The 10319-nt window shown below is 39.9% G+C and overlaps 1 protein-coding gene across 1 annotated transcript; it reads left to right on the top strand.

Annotated features, from left to right (window-relative positions):
- Positions 1 to 2840: 2840 nt before the first annotated feature.
- On the top strand, positions 2841 to 4976 carry LOC125476686 (the record flags this gene model as incomplete). Its single annotated transcript, XM_048583021.1, has 2 exons — positions 2841 to 3380; positions 4275 to 4976. Coding segments are annotated over 2 exons (1242 nt in total), but the record flags the coding sequence as incomplete, so codon positions are not given.
- Between the last annotated feature and the right edge of the window lie 5343 nt (positions 4977 to 10319).

Here is a 10319-nt window from a genome sequence, read left to right as displayed (position 1 = left end):
TTATTATAGATAGTTAATATTTTGGGGGTATAATTATTATAATTATTATATACTTTATAGTTAATTTAATATATATATATATATATATTTATTTATTATAGTTTTTAGGGGTATAAATTTGTGAAATTAATGTATATAATTATTACAGTATTTTTTTAGGGTTATAAAATTATAAAAATAATATTCTACTTATTGTATATCGTGTTACCCACGTGTATACCCGAATCAACCCGTTATCTTAACATGTGCTTATCGGATTACCCGATAATGACCCGATTCGTTATCGTGTCGACCCGAATGATAGGAGCATATTTAGGCGACTTACTTAGCTTGTTTTCATGCATCTATGTTGTTAATTCATAGTTGTTTTAGTAGTTTAAGCCATTTTCGTGTGTTTTTAGGTTCATATGGCTAAGGAAGCAAAAAGATGCATTTTGGAGCATTTTGGAGCAAAATTGGGCTTGGAATGGATAGCATATGATTGGAGCCAAAGTGTTGGACGAATTTGAAGGCCTTGTATTTATTTTGGACATAAAACAAAGGGCCTAGCCCATTCTCTCTTAAACCAACCCCAAGGCCATGCATTTCCTTCCAATTCCAAAGCCCACAATCACTTCAAAAGCCATGCAAAGAACCATCCATTCCATCAAAAACAATCCATCAATTCACATGCAAAACCACCATTAACACACATGCACCCAAACAAAGCCAACCTAGCTAACCCTACATGCATTCTTTATGCAACTCTTCATCATTCCACCATTCATTCTTTATTCCACAAACAAGTCACATGCATTTCCACCTTCCTACTTCATCATTTCACCACATTCTCCATCTTTAACTCATTTCATTATTCATTCACTTTGCATTCATTCAATTCCACCCCACATGCACCCTTTATTCTTCATCATTGCAACCATGGCACATTTACACCAACAAAACAACTCCCATGCCATGGCCTACTCATATTCCCATTTCCTTTCCAACATCTCACATGCATTTCCACCTTCCTACTTCATCATTTCACCACATTTTCCCTTTTATTTCCACATGCAATTCTTCATCATTGCAGCCACAAACACCTTAAACAAATAGCCATATACATCTCCACTCCTCCTATAAATACCCTTGCATTCATTCATTCAAAAATCATCTCATTTCATACACAACACACCACAAACACTTCCATCTTCTCCCTAGCCGTGAGTGTCTCTCCATTTTCTGCACCATTCCCTTCCATTTCTCCTCCATTTCTTCCATTTCCATAATCCCCCAATCCATTCAACACACCAACAACATCCCTTAGTCCTTGTGCCACAATAAAGAGGAAGATAAGAGGGCCTAAACGTTCATACAATTCACGTTTGAGTTGTTGGAATGTTTACGCGTTTCTTTGATTTCAATGTTTAAATTCAATTCTCTTTGTTTTGTAATATGAGGAATGGAAGAGAAGAGTGCCTAAACGTTCATACAATTCACGTTTGAGTTGTTGGAATGTTTAGGTGTTTCTTTGATTTCAAAGTTATGAGGAACTAAACCCTTTTTGGCTAGGGGTGATTTCAATACCATGATTATTTATGTAATATGAATTGATGAATTCCGGTTATGAACTCTTGATTCGTGAATGCAATTGGCTTAACTATTTGATGATTAACTTATTTGTGTTTGTTGATTGAGGGTCGACACTTAATTAGCATGCATAAGTATGTGGCTAAAGTTTAAGAAGGTTTCACATAATCGTTACTAACTTATACTTGAAAGTAGTGAAGGTCGCTTGTCACGATCGCGTTAAGTTTAATTCTTAGCATGAGTAACATGATGTCATAGTTGCAAATGCTTTGTCAATGCTTATGGTTTTCATTATTCTGAATGATCTTCGATTGTATCTCTATTATGATGACATGTAGGGAACTTTTGAGAATGTTTTGGGTTGTCGAATGATGCCATCCAATCCAATAATATAAGGAAAATCTGAGGGTTAACTAGTGATGTCACGGTTAATTTGGGGCATTGTCGTTCATAATTCAATGAAGGAATAACTGAAAATTGATTCATATGCATAAATATCATGTGTGGAGAAAGAACCTCTAGCTAATTCACCAACCATCTTATTTCATCAATTACATTCTGTCTAGTTATTAACTTGTTTCGTTATTTCAATTTTCGTCAAACCTCAATCCCCCTTTTGCTTTAATGTTCAATATAGTTAGAAATCAATTTAGTTTGTGTTTTTAAAGCATTTTGATTCTTTTGGTTTGTCTTAGTGTTTTAACGTTTAGTTTCACATTCTTTGAGTCTAGTTTAGTGTTTTATATTGTTTTTACGTTTTTAAGTCAATTTAGAAGGTTTTAGCAAGCCCTCCTAATCCCCGGTCTAGAACGATCCCTCACTTATCCATTCTACTACAATTGTCAAACGAGGGTTTAATTTGAGTGTCAAGTAATTCTCGCATCAAATTTTGGCGCCGTTGCCGGGGATTAGCAACTTTGCTAATCCCTTATCTTTATTTTTATTTTTTTTGTTTTTCGTGCATTCTTATTTCAGATTCTTAGTTTGTTTGTTTTCTTGTTTTTCAGGTACTGTGTATAACTCGTAGCTCTCGGCCTATTATAGAGAACATCTCCGACTTTGACGGTGATTTTGAACGCACTTTGAGGAGAACGAGGAGTCAACAAGAGCCACCACAACCTCCACCACAACCTGGGCTTGAAGAAGACGAAGTAGGTGTAGAAGAAAAGCCCACGGATCAGATTTTTGAAGGAGAACAAGCCATGGCAGCAGATAATAGAACCATCAAGGAGCTTTCGGCCTCGGGTTTGGATAATGCATTGCCTCTTTGTATCCAATACCCCACGGCTGCAGAGGGGAAGACTGAGGTGTTTGAACTCAAATCCAGTTTGTTACACCATATTCCGAAGTTCCATGGCTTGTCTATGGAAGACCCCAACAAACACTTGAAGGAGTTCGAGGTGGTTTGTTTGTGCATGACCCCCGTCACTGTGGACGAGAGTATATTGAAGATGAAGGCCTTTCCATTTTCACTTATGGACAAGGCCAAAGATTGGCTCTACGAACTAGCCCCGGAAACTGTGACTTCGTGGGAGAGTATGAAGCGTGCTTTCTTGGAGAAATTCTTCCCTACTTCGAGAGTGATTATCTTACGGAAGAAAATTAGTGGTATTCAACAGAATCATGGTGAGACATTCCCGGCTTATTATGAGCGCTTCAAGGGCCTTGTAGCTTCATGTCCTCAACATCAAATGAAGGAGGAACTTCTCCTTCAATATTTCTATGAGGGCCTCATTCCTATCGAACGTCAAATGCTTGATGCATCAGCGGGAGGAGCATTGGTGGACAAAACACCAAAGGATGCCAAGATTCTCATAGCCAACCGAGCGCTCAACGCTCAACAATATGAAGGAGTGGGCCAAAGGGAATCCCCACGGCAACAAAGTGTAAATGAGGTGAGTGCTATTTCTGAAATTCAATCACAACTTGCTAATCTTACTTCTCTTGTTTCTCAGGTTGTGATTGGTCCAAAAGCACAAGAACACCAAATTTGTGGCGTGTGCTCAATTCAAGGGCATCCATCCGACAAGTGCCCTCAACTAATCGAAAATGGTGGGTGGGAATCTGCCAATGCAATTGGTTTCCAAGGACAAAATCAAAACAACCCATACTCGAACACTTACAATGCCGGATGGAGGGACCATCCAAACTTCAAATGGAGGGAGCCACAACAAGCTGCCCAACAAGGAGGATTTAGGCCAAACCCCCCTGGTTTTTATTCCAAGCCGTATGCACCCCAACAACCCCAACAACCTTCGGCATCATCTCATTTAGGTACGTCCTTGGAAAGTAATCAAGCTATGCAATTACTAACCTTTATTTCGCAGGGGTTGCAAAATCAAAACAACCGGATAGAAAATAACGAGAAGGAGATGATGGATATGAAGAAACAAATAGGGCAAATTTCTGAGTTCCTTGGACAGATTAGAGAGCAGGGAAAGCTTCCTAGCTCAACCACAGTCAATCCAAAGGGAGGATTCGAATCCGCCAAGGCCATTACCCTAAGGGGTGGAAAAGAAGTTGGGACCGAGCCAAACAATCCCAAATCTACCCAGAAAGTAGATGAAGAGACGACACAACCTGAGGAAGTGTCTAGCTCACCCACGGAAAGAGTGAAAAACCCAATGCCGCAGGCCCCCAATCACCCTAACTCGGCCAAATCAGGTAATTTAAATTCAAATTCATGTACTTCACGTTCTAATCTGCCCAATGTACCTTTTCCTCGCAGGTTCATGCAAGAAAAAATGGAAGAAAGCGAGAAGGACATTCTTGAAACGTTCCGGAAGGTGCAAGTGAACATACCGCTTCTCGATGCAATCAAACAGGTTCCAAAGTATGCTAAATTCCTCAAGGACCTATGCAATACAAAGAGAAGAAGGGCAAACAAAGAGGTAGTGAAGGTAAGCGAGAATGTGTCCGCTGTTTTGCAACGTAAATTGCCTACCAAGTGCAAAGACCCCGGTAGTTTCACGATTCCTTGTGTGATTGGACATAATCGTTTTGAACATGCCATGCTTGATTTAGGTGCATCCATAAATGTCATGCCTTATTCTATTTATGCATCTATGAATTTGGGTGAATTAAAACAAGATGGTGTAATTATACAACTGGCCGATCGTTCTAACGCGTATCCAAAAGGAGTTTTGGAAGATGTGCTTGTGCAGGTGAACCATTTAATTTTTCCGGCTGATTTCTACGTCCTAGACATGGAGGATTCAGCCCATTCTACATCTTTGCCGATTCTCCTGGGTAGGCCATTCATGAAGACGGCCCGAACGAAGATTGATGTATACAAAGGCACCTTGACAATGGAATTCGATGGGGAAGTGATTGATTTTAATATTTCTGAAACTATGAAATATCCCGTTAATGACCATTCTTGTTTTTCCATTGATGTTATCGATTCTTTGGCGCAGGTATACCTTGAAGAATTGAACGAGGACGCCCTGGAAACAACCATCACTAAGGCCATAGAGTGCAAAAATGACGGATTTGGGTCAATGCAAGGTCACGACAAGGAGGAGGAATTCTTTGCCATGGGTTCTAGTGAAGAAATAATTGAGGTTGTGGCAGCCCTTGAGTCATTGCCACAACAATATGGTAAGGTGATAGGAGCGTATTCATGTGACTTAATTAGCTTGTTCTCGTGCATTTATGTTGTGTTTACTTAGTTATTTTAGTGTTTAAGGCCATTTTTGTGTATTTTCAGATTATAAGGCCAAAGTGTGCAAGAAGATGCAAATTGGAGCCTTTTGGAGCAAAAGAGGAATGAATGAGTTAAAGACGTGAAGAAACGACGAATTCCTATGCCAACGATGAATTCTTACCAAAACGAGGAATCCTACTCAAACAAGGTTTCCTATTTTAGGAAAGTTAACCCTAAGTTTCCCGTTTTGGTAACCTTTCCTAATCTTAAACATCCGTATTTTCTTGCCACTTTGAATTCCTTGTAGGCGCTTTAGGACACAAAACCAAGGCCCTAGCCACACCCTTTAATCTTTCCCTCTTTAATTTCTGATTTTATTTCCTAATTCTAGAAGCCTTTGAATTTATTTTCGTTAATAAAAATAAGCTAGGAACCAAACATATTTAAAACCCTAGGTTTTACATCTTTAGCCGTCACAATCCCATCCATTTATTTGATAAAACAATCTCAGCCATTAATCACTTTTTCCCATTATTCCCAAGCCGTGTATTCCACTTAAACCCTAATACAATAATCAACCATTCTCCCATTATCACAAAACTGCCGTAGCCACCTTTTTTTCCTTTTCTTTCTTTTTCAGCCGTGACTAACCATCCCTTAATTCAAAATCTGCCGTGGCCCCCCCATTAATATCACCCAAAAATTCATTCAGCCACTTTATACCTATTCTCCCATCCGTAACCTAATAAAACAAAAAAAAAAAAAAGAAAATCTGCAACAGCCGCACCATTTTCCAATCCATCCCGCAGCCACCATATTACAATTTTTTCTCCCATTCTCCCCATCATCCGTAGCTACCCTAATTCCATATAACTCTCTCACCAAGCCGTAGCCAACCTAATTCTTTTTCCAGCCGCACAAAAACCCATTCCAATATTATTCAGCCACTTTCTCCCATAATTCCCTTCTCTGCCGTGCCATCTCCTTTCCATTCCAGCAGCCTCCCTAAACCGAAAGCCTTCACACACAACTTCTCATCATTGCCGCAGCAAGGAGAAGAGGAAAGAGGAGCTTCAACGCGCATCAATTCACGTGGAATCATTGGGCGTTCTAGGTGTAATCAATCCTTTGTGCTTTATGTTTAAATTCAATTGTATTTCTCTTTTTGCGAATATGAAAGGCTGAATCCCCCTAGTTAGCTAGGGGGTGATTCGAAACCATGTTTATGCTTGCAATATGAATTGATTATTTTTGGTAGGAATTTCATGAATGGTGAATTCAATTTGTTTAACTGCTTGTTCGATAACTTATTTATGTATGTTGATTGAGAGTGCACGCTTAATTTTCATGCATGAATATGATGCTAGAGTATAAGTGAATTTTACCTAATAGTTATGAACTTATATTCACAAGTAGTGGAGGTTGCTTATAAACAATCGCGTTAAATGAATTCTTAGCATAAGTTTCATGCAATTCATAGTAACGAATGTTTCGTCAATGCTTATGTTTTTCATAGAACTTAATGATTCTTGCTTGTATCTCTATTATGCAATTCATGTAGGGAACTTGTAGGGAATGTTTTGGGTTGTCGTATGCAATCATCCAACTTAATAACTTGTGGAAAAACTGATGGTTAATTAGTGCAATTCACAGTTAACTTGGGGCGTTGAGTATTTATAATTTATCGAAAGACCAACCGAAAATCAAAGTGTATGCAAGTGTGACATGTGTGGAGAAGAACCTTCTAGCTAGCATTCATTCCATATTTCATCACATTCATATTTAAATTTTGCCTTTAAATTACAATCTGTGTATTTAGTTTAATCTCGTCCAAAACCAATCCCCCTTTACCTTAGTGTCTAATTTAGTTAGAAAGTGTCTTAGTTTGTGTTTACAAGTGTTTTGTATTCTTTGAGTCTTTTGATTTGTTTTAGTATTTTTATTGTTTAGTTTTACTTTCTTTGAGTCTAGTTTAGTGTTTTTAACGTTTGTTTTACGTTTTTGAGTCAGTTTCCAAGTGATTTAGTAATCCCTCCTAATCCCCGGTCTAGAACGATCCCTACTTGCATCTTTACTACAATTGTCACAAGAGGGTTTTAATTTGTGTGCTTACTTAGTTCGCATCATAAGGTTCCACTCTCACTTTCAAATTCAGTTTCCACCAAGATGCTACCTTCTGTTGTTCAGGCACCATCACTTGAACTTAAGCCGTTGCCGGACCATTTGAAGTATGTGTTTTTGGGAGAAGGCGAAACATTGCCCGTCATCATTTCATCAAGTCTCACGGCAATGGAGGAGGAGAAGCTTGTGAGGGTGCTGCGAGAACACAAAACGGCCATAGGGTGGACTTTGGCCGACATTAAAGAAATAAGCCCTACCACATGGATGCACCGTATACTTCTTGAGAAGGGGACTAAGCCACCCCGAGAGGCTCAACGCCGTCTCAACCCTCCGAAGCTTTTGGATTGCGGAGTGATCTACCCTATCTCCGATAGCCGTTGGGTCTCTCCAGTTCAAGTCGTTCCCAAGAAGTCCGGAGTAACTGTTATCAAGAATGATGAGAATGAGCTCGTGCCTACACGCATTCAGACTGGGTGGCGAGTATGTATCGATTACCTGGAGCTAAATGCCATGACTAGGAAAGATCACTTTCCTTAGCCATTCATCGACCAGATGCTCGAAAGGTTAGCCGGTCATGCTTTTTACTGTTTTCTTGATGGATACTCTGGATATAACCAAATTGTGATAGCCCCGGATGATCAAGAGAAGACCACATTCACATGTCCCTTTGGAACATTTACTTATCGTCGCATGCCATTTGGCTTATGCAACGCACCGGCCACTTTCCAAAGGTGTATGGTAAGTATATTTTCCGATTTTGTTGAAAAGATCATTGAGGTTTTCATGGATGATTTCAGTGTGTTTGGGAGTTCATTTGATAATTGCTTGGATAATCTGACCTTAATTTTGAAACGATGTGTTGAAACTAACCTTGTCTTGAATTGGGAGAAATGTCACTTTATGGTGAAACAAGGTATAGTTTTAGGACATCTTGTTTCAGAAAAAGGAATTGAAGTAGATAAATCGAAAATAGACCTTATACGTCACTCACCCTCTCCTACTTCGGTTAGAGAGGTACGTTCGTTTCTTGGCCATGCAGGGTTCTATAGGCGTTTTATCAAGGACTTCTCCAAGATGTCCAACCCTCTTTGCCGATTGCTTCAAAAAGATGTGCCATTCAAGTTTGATGAAGAGTGTAATTCGGCATTTAACCAACTCAAGGAGAAGCTAGTCTCGGCCCCCATTATTGTACCTCCAGATTGGAGCCTTCCGTTTGAGCTCATGTGCGATGCATCCGACTATGCATTAGGAGCTGTTCTAGGACAAAGAAGAGACAAGCGGCCGCATGTCATATACTATGCCTCTCGGACTCTCGATGATGCCCAATTGAACTACTCCACGACAGAAAAAGAACTTCTAGCTGTGGTTTTTGCTTTAGATAAATTCCGTTCATATTTAATTGGTACTAAAGTAATCGTTTATTCTGATCATGCAGCTTTGAGGTACTTGCTCACAAAAAAGGAAGCAAATCCGAGGCTTATCCGTTGGATTCTTCTTCTTCAAGAATTTGATATTGAAATCCGGGATAAGAAAGGAAGCGAGAATGTAGTGGCTGACCATTTAAGCCGAATGATCCACGAGGAGCATGAACATGCCGTACCTATCCCTGAAACTTTTCCCGATGAGCAGCTGCTATCCATTGAGGTAAGTGAACCATGGTATGCAGACTTAGTGAATTACTTGGTGGTTAAACAATTTCCAAATGAACTAAACAAGCACCAACGTGATAAGCTTAAAAATGATGCACGTTTCTATGTTTGGGATGACCCTTATTTGTGGAAGTATTGCTCAGATCAAATTGTACGTATATGTGTGCATGATGCTGAATTTCACTCAATTCTAAGCTTTTGTCACACATATGCATGTGGTGGTCATTTTGGCACACGACGCACTGCCCTCAAGGTTCTAGAGTGTGGTTTTTATTGGCCGACTATATTTAGGGATGCTAGAACCTTTTGTATGTCTTGTGATCGTTGCCAACGAATGGGTAACATAGGTACTAAGGACCAAATGCCGCAAACCCCTGTCTTTAATGTTGAAATTTTTGATGTTTGGGGCATTGATTTCATGGGCCCTTTCCCTCCATCTTATGGTTTCACTTATATCTTGCTAGCCGTTGATTATGTTTCTAAATGGGTGGAAGCAAAAGCCACACGTACTAACGATTCTAAGGTGGTTGCAGATTTCGTGAAAACTAACATTTTTGCTAGGTTTGGAATGCCGAGAGTAATCATAAGTGATGGAGGGTCTTACTTTTGCAATCGGACCATTGAGGCGTTGCTAAGAAAGTACCATGTCAACCATAAGGTCTCCACACCTTACCATCCTCAAACAAATGGCCAAGCCGAGGTGTCTAACCGAGAAATCAAACAAATTTTGGAGAAGACCGTTGGACCAACAAAGAGGGATTGGAGCTTACGTTTAGATGATCCACTGTGGGCATATCGTACGGCGTACAAAACACCCATTGGGATGTCACCTTTTCGGCTCGTCTATGGTAAGCCATGTCATTTGCCCGTAGAGTTAGAGCACAAGGCACATTGGGCCGTGAAGACTTTCAACATGGACATAGATGCAGCGGGAGTTCATAGGAAGCTCCAATTGAATGAACTTGAGGAGATTCGGAATGAAGCCTATGAGAATGCCCGGATGTACAAAGCCAAGACCAAAGCATTCCATGATAAAATGATTCGAACCAAGACCTTCACAGTTGGGCAGAAAGTGTTACTTTTCAACTCTCGCCTACGTTTGTTTCCTGGTAAGTTGCGTTCTAAATGGATTGGCCCGTTTGTTGTTACTAACGTTTTACCTTATGGTGCAGTCCACATAAAAAGCTTAAGGAATGGCGTAGAATTCAAGGTGAACGGGCATCGGTTGAAGCCATATTACGAGCATGGTGTGGGGCAAGTGGTGGAAGACATTCCTTTCCATTCCGTGGGCTCAAATGAAGATTGAAGAGAGTACTCGTCTGGCTGCAAGACGT

Source organism: the organism of the source record quoted next, unplaced genomic scaffold, assembly GCF_019419815.1.
Source record: "Pyrus x bretschneideri cultivar Hongxiangsu unplaced genomic scaffold, Pyrus_bretschneideri_v1 Contig2, whole genome shotgun sequence".
In the NCBI taxonomy this organism is placed as follows: domain Eukaryota; kingdom Viridiplantae; phylum Streptophyta; class Magnoliopsida; order Rosales; family Rosaceae; genus Pyrus; species Pyrus x bretschneideri.
Note: the sequence above shows the minus strand (reverse complement) of the source record. Positions and strands in the feature narration are given on the sequence as shown.